Source organism: Myxine glutinosa, chromosome 3 (genome assembly GCF_964187855.1).
Source record: "Myxine glutinosa chromosome 3, kmMyxGlut1.1, whole genome shotgun sequence".
NCBI lineage: Eukaryota > Metazoa > Chordata > Myxini > Myxiniformes > Myxinidae > Myxine > Myxine glutinosa.
In genome coordinates this window covers 93,088,406-93,108,336 of record NC_136263.1, presented here as the reverse complement: position 1 = coordinate 93,108,336, position 19,931 = coordinate 93,088,406, and the positions used below count along the sequence as shown (strand labels likewise).

At 42.9% G+C, this 19,931-nt stretch overlaps 1 protein-coding gene across 2 annotated transcripts in view; it reads right to left on the bottom strand.

The window, feature by feature from the left end:
- AATK (apoptosis associated tyrosine kinase) overlaps positions 1-19,931 on the bottom strand; it is a 293,143-nt gene that overhangs the window by 23,896 nt on the left and 249,316 nt on the right. For both annotated transcript variants that reach the window (XM_068110486.2, XM_078774271.1), the window contains one exon: positions 19,117-19,368. In XM_068110486.2, coding sequence (XP_067966587.2) covers positions 19,117-19,368 — 252 coding nt within the window. The remainder of the gene's footprint in view (positions 1-19,116; positions 19,369-19,931) is intronic.

The window sequence follows — 19,931 nt, the reverse complement described above, 5'->3', positions numbered from 1 at the left end:
TAGCACAAGTCACTGCACAGGATGGAAAGATCCCCGGAATCTCCTGCTCTAACTGTGCGGTGTTATTTTCCATACTGGGCTTTTCAACCACCATCGGATTACCAGAAACTCGACCCCCGGCCAAATCATTCCTGATAATAAAAGAGATTCCCTCTACAGGAAGAGTGGCTTGGAAACCCACAGTGACCGGTCCTGACACCAACTCAGACTTTAAATGGATGACATGAAGAGGAGCTTTAACATAGCCACCAACCCCTGTAAGAGAACACTAACCAGCGTTACCGTCTTCTCCGACAATGGCAAAATGCCCTCAAGCATCAAAGATTGATGTGCTCCTGTGTCCCTCAATACCCAAACAGGTCTCTGGTTAGTTAAGTCCCCATCCAGTGACACAAACCCCTCGGAAATAAAAGGTTTGTAACCCTCTTGGACAAGGTCGTTCTGTGATGCCATAACTTTGGCACGGGAACCTTCACAAGGCACTGTCCTCCAAGGACGATTTCTCCAATTGGCCAACGCATTCGGAGTTGCACAAGCCTGACTCCGATCCTGAATTTTCCTTTTCAGGGCGTAACATTGGGACATCAAATGCCCAGGTTTCTTGCAAAAAGCGCAAGTAGGCCCGGAGGAAAAACCCGCGGTCTGCCTCGGGCCCCCCAGAAGATAGGTCTGCCTTGGAACTGCAGTCTTCTGATCCCTAAAAGTCGCGGTATCAGATTTGTCCCCATAGTCCTCTCTAGGCCGCCTCCATGAAAATTTGTTCTCCGAACCTGATTTATTGTAACTCCCCTGGCTAACTATAGGCGGGAAGTTAGGTTTGTGGAACCCCATCCGGTGTGTCAAGGCATAGTCATCTGCCACTGTTGCTGCCTCATACAACTCTGGTACCTTTTTTCATCCAGATGCACTTTAATGTCCACGTGGACACACTGTTTAAATTCCTCCACCAATATCAATTGTCGTAAACGGTTGAAGTCTTTCCCAATCTCCTTCGAGTCACACCACCTATCAAACATGGTTTCCTTCATTCTGGCAAACTCCACATGGGTCTCACTCTCCCTCTTCCTGGCATTCCTGAATTTTTGTCGTTAAGCTTCAGGGACCAATTCATAGGCTTTGAGAATGGCTTTCTTCACTATCTCATAATCTGCACATTGGTCAATCGGTAAAGCCGAATAGATAGCTTGAGCTTTACCCACCAGAACACTTTGTACTAACATATTCCATTACCCCACAGGCCATTTTAACATTTGAGCCACCTTCTCAAAGCGTAAAAAGAACTTGGCTACCTCCTTTTCATTGAAGGGTGGTACCAGCCTCACATGCCCACCAACATCCCAAGAGTTCTGACTGGGTGTCGAACTAGCCGGCATGGATACTACTTCTCTCCGTTCCCCCAGTAATTCAAGCTCCTTGAGTTTAAGTTCCCTCTGATACTCCCATGTCCCGTTCCTTTAACTCCCTTTCGGCTCTCCTTTCCTCTACTCTTTCCTCTGCTCTTCTCTCCTCGTGTTCCTTTTCTGCTTTCCATTCCAACTCTTTTAACCTTTCCTGGCTCTGCAGTTGCATCTTCATTTTCCGGAGCTCCATATTTCCTTTTTCCTCTGGTAACCAATCCAAGGCGACCTCTTCCCATGCTCCTTGTCCCACTAGAGATTCCACCACCAATGTCTGAATCTCTGCTTTCTTCATTCTAGCTCGGACCTCCAAGTTACAATATTTGGCCAATATCATGAGTTCCGATCTTTTTAACGCCTGGAACTGTGGCTCGTTAGGGGATGTCACAAACTTTTCTACTTCAAACACCATGGTGACTATTAGTTAGCACCTGTTACCCTTCACACAAAAAATTCCAAATATTCAGAAATACAAATTTGGGAATGTTAGAAAATTCCAAATTTGGGAATTTTGGGAATGTTAGGGAATTCAATCCCGGAAGAGCCCCCAATTTCTGTTACGTACTCCTCCCCAAACCCCGGTCACGGTGTACCTCCGAGCTCCGAAAGGAGTCACGACAGAAAGATGTGCTATTATGTGTGCCAATGACCAATGGTGAACCCACACCAATCAATCGATACAAAACCCAAGTATTGTATTAAAATCGCACAACAATAACAACTTGCGCAAGTACAAGAAAACCTCAAATGCACAGCAAACACCATATAATTCCTATGATGGTACCACCAGTTTCTTAACTCAATAACTCACGGTACTCCACGTGAGCGAACTGTAACACCCCCAAAGTCACTGTCACGACACCAGGCCAAAGTCGATTCACGCTCCGGTGATCACAAGAAAAAAGGTCGTATTGAGACCTGAACCCAGGACGGCTGACAGTCGACGCTACAGAAGAGCTGCTGGGTAAGGTCGGGCCGACGTCGGTCAGGTAAAAGTTCACCCAAAAGGCGACTGGGAATTCACACCATCAGTTCACCAGACAATGATGCTGACATGAACGAGCAGCAGTTCCCAAGCGGAGAACCGCGAATTCCCAAGCGAAATCCACGACACACACGAGAACCAGGCGAATCTCTGGTGTGAGGTGAAATGGCTGGTGCGAGGTGAAATGGCGGACGGGCCCGTAATGGAGGTGTACCTGCTCTCCAGCAATGATTCACTTTCAGAACCAAAAGCCAAACCCGTCACGCAGGTTTATCTGCCACAGCAATACCGACACTGTCACAGGAATCCCTTTCCCGGGGAAACCAATATTCGCTCATGACCAATGTCCACCAGCATCCGCTCGACACCTCGAAGCAGATCGGCCTTCCTTTCCTGATCTCACTTGAACCGCTCAAGCCTCTTCTTCCTCCTCTTCCGGTTTCTCCCGATCCATTTCGTTTTTCTTTTGAAACACTAATTTTTACCTTTGAAGACAGTTATCTCCATTTCACACTCAAACTGTAACAATAATAGTATATAAAACTAAAAATGCTTCCAGTGGATGAAAACCACAAAGACGGAAGTGACGAATCCGTAACACATCCAAATCGACCAAAAATAATCGTCTCATCAATGTTCTATGCACCCCCAAGCTTTAACAGTGGGACTAAAACAGCTGTTGGGAAGTGGTGGAGGATGTTGGTACTGTTTATACACACATATAACGCTTTGTGTGGGAACACCAGAGCATGCTCCAAGTATGGAAAACATCCTGATATTTGCACGATTGTATAGATCACAGTAAAGTGGTGGTCATATTTGTTCATCTTTTCTTAACAAAGTATGAAATATTTGTCTTGCAGAAAGGAAAGTTTAAAGGCAACTTTACCAGTCACTTTTTTATTACTTACCAAAGAAAAAGAAATATTCGTCCAATTTGAGGACTTTTCCAAAATGTAGCAATATCTTTGAGAAATCTTGTTAACATCATGAACATTTAAATCTTTCTTTTGGATATTACATTTAAGGATGTCCGAGTATGTATGGCTGCACCACAAATAAAAGGACATACACTCATACAGCATGTGGATTCATGTGGTTAGTATGCATGTGGTGAGGTTTATCATGTGGTTCGGTTAATAGATGCATGTGGTTAGCAGATACATGTGGCTCGACACATGTTGTTAACCAAAATGTTGAGCAACTGTTGGTAAATATTGGAGAACCGGCCATGGATTCGTTTGATCATATACAGTATATACATATATATATATATATGTGTGTATATATATATATATATATATATATATATATATATATATATATATATATATATATATATATATATATATATATATATATACAGACTTGGCATTTAATATGGAATATTTTTTTTTTCTTGACTTGGGTTTACTTTCTTAACTCGATATATCAATCTGGTGAGTTTCTTTCACACTTTGGTGATTTATTTGTTGAAAGAACCATGTCACTGATTGTCTGTCGCAGCAAGAGGTCAACAACAGGATTATATCACAGGTGGCGTGGCAAAATGTACGGACAGGTGCATTTGATGATTGGCTTCACAGTCGGGTATACAAGGGTTGTTGCGTTCTGTATTAGTGGAAAACAACTGCTGCACGTCTCCAAAAGTTATTTCCGCTTCCTCTGGAGATGGTCCGTCAACTCGACAATGCTGTTTGTCATGGAGTGGTGGCTTTACGAAATCACGGCATGAAACAGCGTGCTATTGCTCGGCAGTATGGCATCACTCAAGGTCAGGTGTCAAAGATCCTGAAACGAAATGCTCAGAGGGGTGTCCCTACTCCAATACCGAGGCCAGGACGTCCCCGCAGAACCACAAGGAGGGATGATCGCCAGCTGCACCGGTTAGTCCGCAATGGCCGTACCAAGTCAGCTAATCGGCTTAGGTCTGAGTGGCAGCAACTGACAAATGTGCCTGTATCCAGAAGGCTAGTCAACCAACGACTGGTTCAAGCAGGCTATCGTGCCAGGCGTCCCCTGAGAAAGCCACGCCTGACCAGACAACACCACCAGCGCCGATTTCAGTGGGCCAGAGAGCACCGTCAATGGCAGCCAGGACACTGGAATCACGTGATCTTCAGTGACGAGTCTAGATTTCTGGTCTATCGTCAAGATGGCCGCGTCCGAGTGTGCAGACAAGTGCATGAAGCCTACAACAAAGATTGTATAGTGCCAAGAGTCCAAGCTGGAGGTGGTGGGGTGACCGTTTGGGCTGCTTTTCATGCAGGGGGCAAAACTGACCTGGTTGTTCTGAATGGAAACCTGAACCAGTTCAAGTACAGGGCCATTCTGGAAGATGCTTCCATTTGCTCATGCAGCCTTTCGAGGAAACATTGTCGTCCAACATGACAATGCATGGCCTCCTCGTGCTCGCATGATCCAAAACTTTCTTGCTGACCGTGGTGTAGAGCATATGGAGTGGCCTGCCATGTCCCCGGATATGAATCCGATAGAGAACTTGTGGGCAGAATTAACGCATCAAATCGACAACTTGGACCAGCAGCCGACCTCTGTGCGTGAATTGCAGCAGGCAATTGCAACTGCATGGCAAGCGATTCCTGTCCAAACCTTGGCAAATCTCGTGAACAGCATGCCTCGACGTGTACGTGCTCTCCTGAATGCTCGTGGGGGTTACACGAAGTACTGAACTGTAATTTTACTGTCCGTAATCCCAATCGTAATTTAACTTTGGTTTTTGTTAAAACAATTTTGGGCTAATGTGCAAAATAAAGAGATACTTCTGGAAAACATACAGATGTGTAACACAGTACTGTCCGTGAATTGAGTTCGATATCAGTTTACATCACTTTCAAGGATCAATTTATTTGCTTCGAAATGTCAAATGTGGTTTTTGTTTCTTTTAAAGGTCACATTAACAAAATCTAGAATAATTTCAACATAATTCCAATGAACTTTTGGTTCTAAGACATCTTGAAAAGTAAGTTCACCCCCACAAAAAAAATATTCCATATTAAATGCCAAGTCTGTATATATATATATATATACACTACATGACCAAATGTATGCGGATACCCCTTCTAATGAGTGGATTCAGCTGTTTCAAACACACCCATTGCTGACAGGTATATATAATCAAGCACACAGCCATGCAATCTCCATAGACAAACATTGGCAGTAGAATGGGCCATAGTGAAAAGCTCAGTGACTTTCAACGTGGCACCGTCATAGGATTCCACCTTTCCAACAAGTCAGTTCATCAAATTTCTGCCCAGCTAGAGCTGCCCCGGTCAACTATAAGTGCTGTTATTATGAAGTGGAAATGTCTAGGAGCAACAACAGCTCAGCTGCGAAGTGGTAGGCCATACAAGCTCACAGAACGGGACCGCCGAGTGCTAAAGATCGGCAGTCTGCAGCCTCCTCACTCTCTGCAGACCTGGACAAAATCACAGACTGGGCAAACAAATGGAACATGTCTTTCAATCCTGATAAATCTCACACTCCTACGATGTCTCTCTGAAAAGACCGACTGGACAACCCTCCCATCCACTTTCTGAATAATCCTCTCCAAGAAGTTCTGTCACTCAAGCTTTTGGGTCTCACTATTTGCCATGATGTTTCCTGGGAAAACCACATTTCAAATCTGGCCTCCAAAGCCAGTCGCCGACTGGGCATCCTCCGTCGTGCGAAGTCCTTCCTTGGCACACCTGAGCTCCTCACCACATACAAGGCTTTCATCCGCAGCTCTATGGAATACTGCTCTCCCCTCTGGTCTGGTGCTCCTGCCTCACACCTAGCTCGTCTTCACGCTGTTGAAACCAAAGCGTTCAGAATCATTGGAATCTCCCGCGATGAAGCTAACTCCAAGGGCCTTTCAATCACTCACCGCAGGCAGGTTGGTGGTCTTTCCGTCTTCTACCGACTCCTCTCTGGCCTTGCCCCCCCCCCCCAGCTCTCTCTGGGCTCTGTCCCCCAAATATTCCTTCAGGTCGCACAAGATCTGCCTGCAACCCTCTTATGGTTAAACTGCCAAAATCAAGACTTTCTGCTCAGCTTCACTCCTTCATTCCTCTTTTCTCCCACCTCTGGAACAAACTCCCTCACACTCTTCAATCCCACTCCACCCTCCAGGTCTTTAAAACAGCTGTTCACCACCATCTCTTATCCTCCCCCATCCAAAACCTTGATCTTTTCTACCCCCGCTAATTTCGGTCCCCTTGTGTTTTATACCTCTCCCCCCCCCCCCCCTTCCCACACCTCCTCCCCCCAAGCCCTCTCCCTCCCACACTTCTCCCTGCTCTCAAATGTTGTGGTTGTGTGCTTCCCCTTCTCTCCCCATCTTGTCTTCCGCTCCCTCTTTTTGTATATTTTGTTTGTCTGGTTGATTTGTTTGTGAAATAAATGTTAGCTCTTTCACGAGCCTCGATTCAGTATACAAAAAAAAAGAAAAAAAAAAGCACATAGCATGTAAAAATCGTCTGTCCTCGGTTGCAACACTCACTACCGAGTTCGAAACTGCCTCTGGAAGCAATATCGGCACAACAACTGTTCGTCAGGAACTTCATGAAATGGGTTTCCATGGCCGAGCAGCCGCACACAAGCCTACGATCACTATGTGCAATGCCAAGCGTCGGCTGCAGTGGTGTAAAGCTCGCTGCCATTGGACTCTGGAACAGTGGAAACACGTTCTCTGGAGTGATGAATCACGCTTCACCATCTGGCAGTCCAACGGATGAAATCTGAGTTTGGCGGATGTCAGGAGAACGCTACATGCCCGAATGCATTGTGTCAACTGCAAAGTTTGGTGGAGGGGCAATAATGGTCTGGGGCTGTTTTTCATGGTTCGGGCTCAGCCCCTTCGTTCCAGTGAAGATAATTCTTAGCACTACAACAGTTTGGCATACAATGACATTCTCGACGATTGTGTGCTTCCAACTTTGTGGCAACAGTTTGGGGAAGGCCGTTTCCTGTTTCATCATGAGAATGCCCCCATGCACAAAGCAAGGTCCATACAAAAAGGGTATGTGGAGATCGGTGTGGAAGAACTTGACTGGCCTGCACAGAGCCCTGACCTCAATCCCATCGAACACCTTTGGGATGAATTGGAATGCCGACTGCGAGCCAGGCCTAATCGACCAAAATCAGTGCCTGACCTCACCAATCCTCTTTTGACTGAATGGAAGCAAATCCCCACAGCAATGTTTCAACATCTAATGGAAAGCCTTCCCAGAAGACTGGAGGCTGTTTTCGCAGCAAAGGGGGGACCAACTCCATATTAATGCCCATGATTTTGGAATGAGATGTTCGATGTTCAGGTGTCCATATACTCTCAACCCAGGACTTCAACCGAAGCACCTTATCACTTACGCTGTGACAGCCCACTTAGCTATTGTGTCTTCGGTATAGCTCAGTCGGCTGTGATATATAAACATACACATTCATACATTCACAATGCCTTTCAGAAAGTAAGCACACCACTTGACATTTTTCACATTTTGTTGCGTTACAGCCTGAATTTAAGTTGAGATGAAATTGAGATGTTTATGTCACTGATCTACACATCATACCACATAATGCCAAAGTGGAATTTTAATTTTTTTTTATAGAAATTTTCACAAAATAATGAAAAATGAAACCATTAGATCCTAACACAGGAACCCTGGTGCAGTTATCTCCATGGTATATTGTGTGGCTAAATTTCCTCATCCCCCTCCCTCACCCCTCGTATTCCTGGAAGGGAATATGCATTGCGTTTGTGGAAGAATTGAATCCCAATGTGACTCTTTCCTTCTCTATTTCTTTTTCTTTCTTTCTTTCTCTCTTTCTTTCTTTCTTTTTTTCTTTCTTTCTTTCTTTCTTTCTTTCTTTCTCTCTCTCTCTCTCTCTCTCTCTCTCTCTCTCTCTCTCTCTCTCTCTCTCTCTCTCTCTCACACACACACACACACACACACACACACACACACACACACACACACACACACACACACACACACACACACACTTTACAATATGCTTACGCATAACAACATACTTTGCACCACACAACCCCACAAATCAAACCACTCTACAGTCTACACGGGAAAAAACATATCAAAACCTGCAAAGGCATGGCCGAGTGGAAGGACTGAGCGGACACCCTATGTGCCGGCACAAAGCTATGCCTCCCCCTGCCATGCTGCCAAGTTTGGAAGAGCCAAAGGGCATCATTGGGAGAGACGGCGCTCCAATGGCCAAGCAGGCGGATCATACAGCAGAGGCGGAGGGAAAATTTTGGCAATAGAAACCTGGACTGAAGCCCAGAACGGAGCTGATATTTCTGGAGATTGACACGAAACAAACTGGTGTATCCATACAGTCACCCTCTGCACCTCTCCCCACATATCACATCATACCACCTACTCTCCTCTTTTTTCTTCCCCGACCTCCTCTTTTGTTGGGACCAACGTAAGCTCACCGGCTTATGTAATGTAAGCGAGAGGCCGAAAACACACCTCATACTCTTTTCTCTCTTTGTCTGTCCCTCTTCCTTACTCTGTTTCCCTGGAATGGCTGATGCCCCTGTTTTCTATACCTGTGATAAGTCATTAAGTAAGAACGGGCTTCTGCGCTCGTGGTAAGAACTGCTTTGTGACACTGCCTTATAAATACTTGCCTTTGGTTAACTCAATAAAACTTTTCCAAACTGTCTCATTGTCAGCTTCCATTGGTTAAGCATAGTGTGCAGAACAGGGAGTTCACCCCACTGTTCCGTTGCGAATGGCCATTAGCCAACGTTTCCACTTACGGTATCGTACAGTGGGACATTGAAAGCATGGTACTCTATCTGGGGGGTTTAATTTACCAGTAGGGTAAAGCAGATTCAGATGCTGGACCCTGCCTGAATTGAATGTCCTAGACGGCGTCTATGGTTGCTTGCTGCGGAATTATCCGTGGTTCGTCGGCTTCAGGATTGTTGGCAGGACAGTGGATTTGATAACTCCCCTCATTATTCCTACCACCCCCGAATCCGTAACAATATATATTTTGCCCAGGAGAGGTCATAGCTGATTGTGCTTTCCACAAATGCAAGGAACTGAACTTCTTGTGGTTTCTCAATTGCTCAATGTTTCATCACGTATGTTTGTAGTCAAATCAGCATTGGGTTTTATGTTCAATTAACTGGCTTATGTGGCTGAATGTTCATTCAACAAACATTTTCAATGGAAATAATGTGGATCTTGTCACCAGCCTAGTGTGATTAGGGAACACTTCTTTGGTAGCAATTTACTGGCCAGGGGTTATTTAATTTGCTTAATTTCTCAGCATTTCTGAAAGGATTGTGAGAAATTTGGATCCATCAGGTACCATATGTCAGGAGTATTCGGAGTTTATTCATTTCCTTCTATTTTATAAAGTTTGTGAGATAAGCTTGTGAATTTAGCGCGGGGGTTTGTGATTTAGCAAGCACTTCTGGGTCTGTCTGTGTCCGAGCCGTAACTATTTTTACCATTTGAGCTTTGTCATCAAATTTTCAACAAAGCTTTATTAAGAGAATAGGGAGAAGTCAAATTAATAATTTGGTCAAAAGGTCAAAGGTCAGCGTCACCTAATATCAATTTTCATCCAATTTACCTGAAATTTCGATTTACCATTTGAGCTTTGTCATCAAATTTTCAACAAAGCTTTCTTATGAGAATATATAGAAGCCAAATTAATAATTTGGTCAAAAGGTCAAAGGTCAGTGTAACATAAAATCATCAATTTTCATGAAATTGACCTTAGATTTTTAAGAATTTGCATATAAGATCACTAAATTGATTCACCAATAAAAAGCTAGAAGCACACTGTTTACTTTTAGATCAACAGGTGAAAGGTCAACATTGCATAAAATCGTCAATTTCTATCCGGTTGACCTGAAATTTTAAGAATGTGCAGATTGGGTCACTGATTTGGTTCTGTCTGTTGTCTGTCCAATCTGAAAAGCTGAAGAAAAAAACAACAAATTATTCTCATTTCTTAAATTAATCCACCCGAGCTTTTCCCTCCAGTCCTTTAAGGCGGCAATCCGCTGGGATCTCGTGTTGTCTCCCATGTAAACCCATCACCTTTCATATTCTTACAGTTTTCCATGAATTCGCTCTGCTTTCTGGAGGTCCCATCAGTTCTTACATATAATTATGATTTTTGTTTTTGTGAGGCTCACTTGGCTGCGCCTGGGTGGGTTTGATGGTGGAGGAGGAGCAGCCGAAAAATCCGAATCCTATACACGTTCCTCATGACGATGCCATCTTTGCTTATCCATGTTCCTTATGATGACTGCAATGCAGTATTTGGTCTTTCATTACAATATTGCGTACTCCTTATTTGTCTGTCATATTCAGTTTTGTGCTGAATGTCTGTGCAAGTCCCCTCATTGTCTTGTCTGACTTAAGTCCATTGTCTGCCTGGTCCATTGTCAGGGTAATGACGTCTAATAATTTGTCATGTCACTCTTCCACGAGACTTAACCTCTGTATTAAAAGTGATGCTCATTTATAAAACTCCAGTTCTTTCAGAAATGATTATATTTTTGTTCATCGACTTATTTTTCACTTTCATTATTTAGTTTTCCAGCATAAAAGGTTTTTTTCTGATTTTCATGCCAACTTTCTTACAAATGATTGTGTAAATAGTCGATAAAAGTGAAATTACTATATTTCAGTTACCGGCAGGATAGCCTAGAGAGGTATGCACACTCGGTTCAGATCTGGACCCAGTTGTCACCTTTGTGTTTCACATGCAGGGCGACTCATCATTGTGCGCACCTTACATTGGATGGAGATTAAGATGGGTATCCTGTCTGCTGGCATTATTTGGTGGGTGTAAACAGGTGAGTCATCACTGGCACCCTGAACAAAAGCCAAATTCCTGCCCAATGAGCTGAGGCACTGCATCAACGCCACGGTAATGTCTCAGCAATGATCTACCCAGCGATCTGAATTCAGAATTTCATCTCAGTCTAATATACGAGTACATTCACTAACCACATTATATTCCAAAGTCATTCAATTTTACATGCTTCAATCATGTTTATCTTGTACTAGTAGAAGTACCCGGCATTGCCGGGCGGGGGAGGGGAGGGGAACGGGGGGGGGGGGTGGGGGGAGCGAGCCCCTTCTCCTCCCACCATATCGTTCATAGCGTCATAGCGATTTTTTTTTTCATAGCGTCATATCGTTCATAGCGTCATAGCGATTTTTTTTTTTTCATAGCGTCATAGCGTCATATCGTTCATAGCGTCATATCGTTCATAGCGTCATAGCGTTCATAGCGTCATAACGTCATCACGTGATCGCTCTGAGCGAATCAGCGCCCACCAGCTCTGATTCCGTTGATTCCGTGCGCTGAAATGCGCTGAGGTAAATATGAATAAAAAATATGGATCGTCAAATATTTTGAGTTCGGCCATGTTCGTCCCAGGCTCAATGGCCATGTCTATGCCAAATATCAAGCACGTAAGCCTCTCCGTTTAGGAGTCTATCGGTAACATTACACACACACACACACACACACACACACACACACACACACACACACACACACACACACACACACACACACACACACACACTGTGTTTTATATATATAGATTTCCTCCTTACTCACAAAATAATTCCCAGCCAATCAACAGTTGATTCAATGCCAATTAGCATGTTGATTGCCATTATATTGCCACATTCAGATGATAAAGACAGCAGTTTGTATTGGTTACACTTTTCTTTGTTGGCCTTTATTCTTTACCAATTCCTTTGAATTTTGATGTTTTTCAATTTTTCTTGTGAGTTTTTGTGCTTTCAGCAGCCTTTCATTCATGTTCCTTCTCTGTCACAAAATAGGTCCAAGGACCATCCAATGGTGAGGACAGTGATGCCGATGAACCATACTGTGGGTTACCATTACCTTCCCACCAAGATAGCCATTCAAAGCACCAATGACAATAGAGAAACTCAGCCACTTGAGCGATGTCAGTACCCTTGTAATTACTGTCCATTGGATTAAAGAGTTTCTATTTTTCTCACGTGTTTTCATATAAACCATTATATCCTGCTGATGGACAATGAAGGCAGAAATGGCACTGTCCAGGACCGGTTTTTATGCGACTTTTTGACAATGCATGTGACCACTGTATACTGCCCCTTTTGAGTGGTTGTCATTGAGAGAGATATGCACAGGACAACTGTTTAACTGATTTGATTAGTAGGTGCAAAGTCTATCCGTATAAATGGCATGACAGTGTTGCTGGGGAATTTTAACAATAAACTTTCGGGCGTGAATCAGACAGAACTTCCTTACTTTTTATGTCGTGCTACAATGCCACACAGATTCTTCATTGTGTCGATTCAGGTAATGCACAAATTCAGGTAATACACAAACCGCCGACCTCCAAAGCTCAGAGCGGATGCTCTAACCATGACGCCACCAAGTCTGGTTATTATTGTTTTCGATTTTCCTTATTATTACTACGAGGAAATCCACCTGGTATGGATGCCGTAAAGGCCGGGATGAGAATGAAGTTTGAGAAGCTATGGATGAGGGACACATATGTTGGAGTTTGGTTATGGTGTAACTATTCGGAAACAACGTTCACTCGACAGGATGTCTCTCCCATTTTATCACTTTTAAGACGTTGCCTTTTCTACAGTTTTGTGTCTTACTGGAATTATGGGAATTTCATCCATTGTCACTCCATTGACACCTCTTGTCCATTTAATGTTGCTGTTTATTATCCCGTCCTTTGCACAGCAGGAGACGGGGTTTTCTAATCACTTCTGCGTGTGTGTGTGTGTGTGTGTGTGTCTGTCTGTCTGTCTGTGTGTGTCTGTGTGTGTGTGTGACTGTGTGTGTCCGTTCATCCGTCTGGACCGTAACTTTTTTTTTAACCATTTGAGCTGTTGTAATCAAATTTTCAGCAAAGCTTTATCTATCTATAATTCCATTAATCTCTGTGTGTATGTGTGTTTGTATGTGTGTATGTGTGTATGTGTGTATGTGTGTATGTTTGTCTGTGGCCGCTGTTTCTCGACAACCACGGGTCCGATATACTTTAAACTTGCCAGGTATATTGCTGGGGACCCGAGGATGTGCCTTTTCAAGGTTTCATATTAATCGGACAAGTACTTACCGAGCTATGGCGATTTCTTTACCAAACACTGCAAGCCGTTCGCTTTGGACCAAACCATTGCATGTAAATAGAGGGGGGGGGTTCTGTGGTCGTTGCGAATGGACCAAACCATTCATGTAAATAGAGGGGGGGGGGGGGTTCTGTGGTCGTTACTGCCACGTGGTTTCAAAGTTTTTTTTTGTTGTTGTGGTTTGCACGCATGTTTTTTTGCACCCACGTACGGGCACGCCCTAGGATGTTTACACACACACACCCCTACACAAATTTTTTTTTTTTTTTTTTTTTGGCAAGGAACGGGCACCCACGTACGGGCACGTCCTAGCTTATATATAGTACGGGCATGCCCTAGTCTATCTATAATTCCATTAATCTCTGTGTGTATGTGTGTATGTGTGTATGTGTGTATGTGTGTATGTGTGTATGTGTGTATGTTTGTCTGTGACCGCTGTTTCTCGACAACCACGGGTCCGATATACTTTAAACTTGCCAGGTATATTGCTGGGGACCCGAGGATGTGCCTTTTCAAGGTTTGAAATTAATCGGACAAGTACTTACCGAGCTATGGCGATTTAGCCGTTCGCCGTTCGCTTTGGCGTTGCGAATGGACCAAACCATTGCATGTAAATAGAGGGGGGGGTTCTGTGGTCGTTGCGAATGGACCAAACCATTCATGTAAATAGAGGGGGGGGGGGGTTCTGTGGTCGTTACTGCCACGTGGTTTCAAAGTTTTTTTTTGTTGTTGTTGTTTGCACGCATGTTTTTTTGCACCCACGTACGGGCACGCCCTAGGATGTTTACACACACACACCCCTACACAATTTTTTTTTTTTTTTTTTTTTTGGCAAGGAACGGGCACCCACGTACGGGCACGTCCTAGCTTATATATAGTACGGGCATGCCCTAGTTATAATAATACAGAGAAAGCAAATTAATACTTTTGTCATAAGGTCAAAGGTCAGTGCATTTTTTTTGCATTTTGAGTCACTAAATTGGTTCACCAATCAAAAGATAGCTGATTCTTGTTGGTTTTTTTTTTTAAATCAAAAGGTCAAAGGTCAAGGTTACATAAAATCACCAATTTTTACCCGATTGACCTGAAGCGTACATTTTGTATTTTTTGTTAAACTGTTCATTTTGAGTATATGGAAGAAGAAGAAGAAGACATCTGAATAGAAACGGATGCGAATGGGCTTTGCATTTTCCGATGCTTCCTCGTTCTACATGCTACTGAAAGTCTACCTGCTTTTGCAGGTGTGTCTCACAATCTGGTTACTTTTAGTGGCAGTTTGAATCTTTGCCATGAACAATCTCCAGAATATCATGACACTGACAATGTTGGGACATTTATTGTCAGTCCCTGAGTAGTGAGTAAGTACGTCAACGTTTGGTTGAGATCAACCAAAACTAGGAAAGGAGTTAGCAATCCAAAAACAAAACCCAAAACAAAGCACACAGACCTTTTCCGTTTTTTTAGTATCATTTTAATATACGATAGTATTATTATTTTAATTGGAGCTACTTTTATACCGCATGTTGATGTTGGTGTTTCAAAGTCTTTACTGAGCGTTGATGTTGCTGAAGCAGTTTATTGGCAAGTGTTTTAATGTGTGGTTTCCCATTGTCTTCGCAACATTTTTTTTGTCCATGCTCTGTCCTTTAAATGCTGTATGTCAAGTAAGGATTTTAAAGCCTTTGCTGTGACTTGGCTGGGGATCGAACAATCGATCTCCCAGATCAGAGCACACACTCGAACCATTATTCCATCGGGTCTTGTCTGCTGTATAGCACACAGCGATTAAAACCCATATTCATTTGATTCTGCTACTTTCTTGTAAATCAGGATCTGTTCAATGTTTCGAGGAACTCACAATGACTTTGGACATATGAACACAAAAGTTAACAGTATTAAAAAAAATTTTTTTTTAAACTACCCAAACAATAAAAATCATGCTTGTGGCCTTGATCAAGACGAAGGTAAAACGATTAATTGAGGATGGCGATGAATAAAATCTCCATCGACCATAGCCTCAAATGACTCAAAGGGCACGTGATTCCTGCCCATTGACCCACATTCACATTGTGCAGTCACGTGAAAAAGTAAGTACACCCCATGTAAAGTTTTGACTTTTTCAACATATTTCAACATACAGCTATTTGATCTTCATTTCAACAATATTGAAAGACAAAGGTGATATAATATAACAAATATCATGAAACATTTACATATTGTAGTCCATTGTATAATTTAAATAAACATAAATGCACATTTCGCATGTGGAAAAAGTAAGTACACCCCTACATTTATCACTATTTCAAATACCTAAAATTAGAATCAGGTGCACCAGCTCAGGTGCAAATGATTAGAACATCGTTAGAGAGGATCTTGGAGGAACCTGTCTTATTTAAACCTCAGACATTTAGTTTGGTTTGCTCTTTGTTGTTGAAGTGTGCGGCATCACCATGCCTAGATCAAAAGACCTCACTGAGGCCTTCAGAAAGAAGGTTAAAGATGCCTACGAGTCTGGGAAGGGATTTAAAAAGATCTCCAAACAATTGGAAATCAATCATTCGACTGTCCGGAAGATCATCTTCAAGTGGAGAAGATTCCAAACAACTGCTAACTTGTTCAGGCCAGGCCGCCCCAGCAAGTTCAGCCCGAGAGCAGACCGCAAGATGCTGAAAGAAGTCTCGAAGAACCCCAGAATGTCATCACGGGACCTACAGGTAGCTCTTGCCACTGTTGATGTCAAAGTGCACGAGTCTACCATTAGAAAGAGGCTGCACAAATTTGATCTACATGGGAGGTGTGCCAGGAGGAAACCTTTGCTGTCCAGAAAGAACATCAGGGCAAGACTAAAGTTTGTCGATGAACACCTAGGCAAAGACCAGCACTTCTGGAACAATGTGCTCTGGACAGATGAGTCAAAGGTAGAGCTATTTGGCCACAGTACCAGAAGACATGTTTGGTGAAAACCAAAGACAGCATTTGACCTCAAGAACCTGATACCAAATGTAAAGCATGGTGGTGGAAATATTGTGGTTTGGGGCCGCTTTGCTGCATCAGGGCCTGGGCAGCTCACCATCATAGAATCCACTATGAATTCTTCATTGTACCAGAGAGTGCTTGAGGATAATGTGAGGCCATGTGTCGGAAAGTTGAAGCCCAACCGAAGGTGGACCTTGCAACATGACAATGACCCTAAACATACAGGGAAATCCTCCAAGGAATGGCTGTAAAGAAAGAAATGGAGGGTTCTGGAATGGCCAAGTCAAAGCCCGGACCTAAATCCCACCGAGATGTTGTGGGGGGATTTGAAACGAGCTGTGCATGCAAGAAACACATCAAACATCTTAATTTTTTGTTGAATAAATTATTGCAAAGTCAATTTTTCATTGTTTTTTGTTCAATTAGATCACCTTTATCTATAGATACTGTTTAAATGAAGATCAAATATTGATTTGTCCACATATGTTAAAAAGATTTTAAAAACATTTCATGGGGTGTACTTACTTTTTCCACATGTGAAATTTGCATTTGTTTATTTAAATTATGCAATGGACTACAAAATGTAAATGTTTCATGATATTTGTTATATTATATCACCTTTATCTTTCAATATTGTTGAAATGAAGATCAAATAGCTGTATGTTGAAATATGTTGAAAAAGTCAAAACTTTACACTTAGTGTGCACTTACTTTTTCACCTGACTGTATCTTTATGCACTTGCAAAATTGTAGACTATTAGTGACATGGAATTTGCTTGAAGAAAAACCATCCCCACTTCAAGCCTTCAAACCACCTCCCCACCATAAATCATCAACTCCCTACCCCCCTCTCCCCCTATCCACACACACAAGGTCTCCAACCCCTCCCCAAAAGCTTCAACCTCACCCTCCCAACTCTGTTCTATATTTCCCCTCCCCTCTCCTCCCATTCACAACTCTGTCCTCCCCTCATGCTTATAAGAGCAAACGAGCATTCCCACATCGAAACAGGGGAATATTTAACGCTTTCTCCTGCCCGATCACGCTATTACCGACTTTACAGAAACCCCTCACGGTTCAACTCACAATACGCGACATATGTGGAAACCCCATGGCGTTGCAATTGCAAACTAAGCACATTGCAACTATGAAGTGACCATGAGTAGGACAATTGTGCCAATAAATGACCCAAAACCAATAGTCTTCTTCCTGATGCATATATACATATCGTTGAAAGTAAATAATGATGAATGTTTTCTTTTGCAATGTCACGAATTCCCAGAAGTTCTCGGCCAAAGACATGTGTTTTATGGTCCCTGATTGATTTGTTTAAGAGAAAATAGTTGGAAATAATAGCAAGGACTTGCGTAACCTCCACGGTAAAAGCCCTTTTGAGTGAATGCCACATAGTTATTTGGGCGGTGTATAGACAACAGATCGCTGCCTCGATCACTGAGGCCTATATTCACACAGGCCATGATGCCTATCAGCTCAGAATCCGTTCAGCTTTCACTACGGTCACATGGCAGCCCCGAATATATATTTGGCTTCACATAGCACAAGAACTAAAATGGCGGCGGTATGATTCTTCAGATTGAAATGGTGGGTGGAGTCAGCCGAACTGTCCAACGAATGGGTGGCATGGAATATTAGACAAGATGGACGCACGCATGACATCTTTTACAGTATAGATGCCTCAACATGATCCTCACACGTAAAATGTGGATAACTGGGTTTGCTTTGCTGAAGAAGTGCGAAACCTCAAACTCTGTCCAAGACTGGTGCTTCCACACCAAAATGTAAAACACACACAACAAAAGTCAATTCTACACGTCACACCTTTCATGAGTATAATGCTCACAGGAAAAGGATAAAAAAAAAAATCAAAAAAATCAAAATGGCAGCAGTTGAGGGGCCGAAATGGGATGAGGATGAAATCATTGCCTATGAATGGAATGTGTCGTCATGATATAAATCTTGTGTCTATAACACAGGTTGAAATGTGTATAAAAGTTTAAAAAGGCAAACTTATAATAAAGATTCCAAATCGAGTAAAGCTCGATGAGACTGCGCGCAGTCGGCCGACTTTCACATTATTTATGTCAGGACTTTAAATTGAAGTTGCCATTTCGCTGTGAGTGCACAAGTCTCTACCAGCACCGACAGGGTTCATTCAGGTTAGAAAAACTGTCCTACCTTTTCCAGTTGTTCATAATAACAGCAGTAAGAAAGAGCAAAAAACAAAACAAAAAAAAGCAAACTGTACTCATTGTCTCCCTTCAACAAGCAAAATCAGGATCCATTCTAATTATTGCTATCATCAGATGGTGCTCTTTGCATTATTACATAAAATACACTTTTTGTAACACGGATAATGGTTAGAACACATCAAGCACTTGCTGGCTTGCGGCAACGAGTTAGTTTGCATAATAGCAACAGTATAAAATGCTGGTACAATTTCTAAGCATGAGTGAAATCCACTCAATGGGGTGTTCGATTACGCCATGATCGCCCGCGGATTGCTCTCGATTATCATTGGGGGTGGAGGTCTCAAACTCCAGACTTATAGGCTGGAATGCAGCATTGGGCTGTGATTGTAAACAGATACCTGTGTTTGTATTTAGGTTGCCGTGTGATGATTCTCCATCAGATACACGAGTGACGGAGAACCGAGAGGAAGCGGTGCATGATTCCTGGCTGGGAGGGCTGTTGCTGGGAAGCTCTGTGTTCGTGTCTGGTTCGTCTCCATGCACTGAGCTTATGGTTGGCCCTTCCAGCTTCACGGGGATCTCCTCGGGCTGCCAGGCATGAGATGAGCTTGTTGTGCGGTCTGGAGATTCTTGGCTTTCACTGCAACCTTCTGTGAGAGACGTTTGTCATATTTAATATAACTCTGTGTACAACGTAGATTTATTCTGATGGTATTTTGTAATCGCATTTATAAACTCCAATATGTAATCGCAATTACGTTTGTTCTTGCTGAATATCCATTAATTACATTTTATCAATTAACTGAGATTCATTCAAGCAGTCACAGTCTCCAATCACTCTCTATGCTGACAAATGTTCCTTGATATGTAATAATTAATCTCAACCTTTCCTACGCCTCATTTTGCTATTTAAAACATTGTTCTTATTAGCATTGGGACCTGTTTAATATCTACCATATAAAACACAATGTGTGTGTGTGTGTGTGTGTGTGTGTGTGTGTGTGTGTGTGTGTGTGTGTGTGTGTGTGTGTGTGTGTGTGTGTGTGTGTGTGTGTGTGTGTGTGTGTGTCCCTTCATAACGTTAGGTTTCAAATGCTTTGACTCGTGCTTTCGGAGGGATTTGAGTGTGGGTGGGTTTAAATGGGCAATCTTTGAACACGACTGTGTGTCCACCGGTAGAAAGACCTAAAAGTCTCTGAGGACCCAAAGCCCA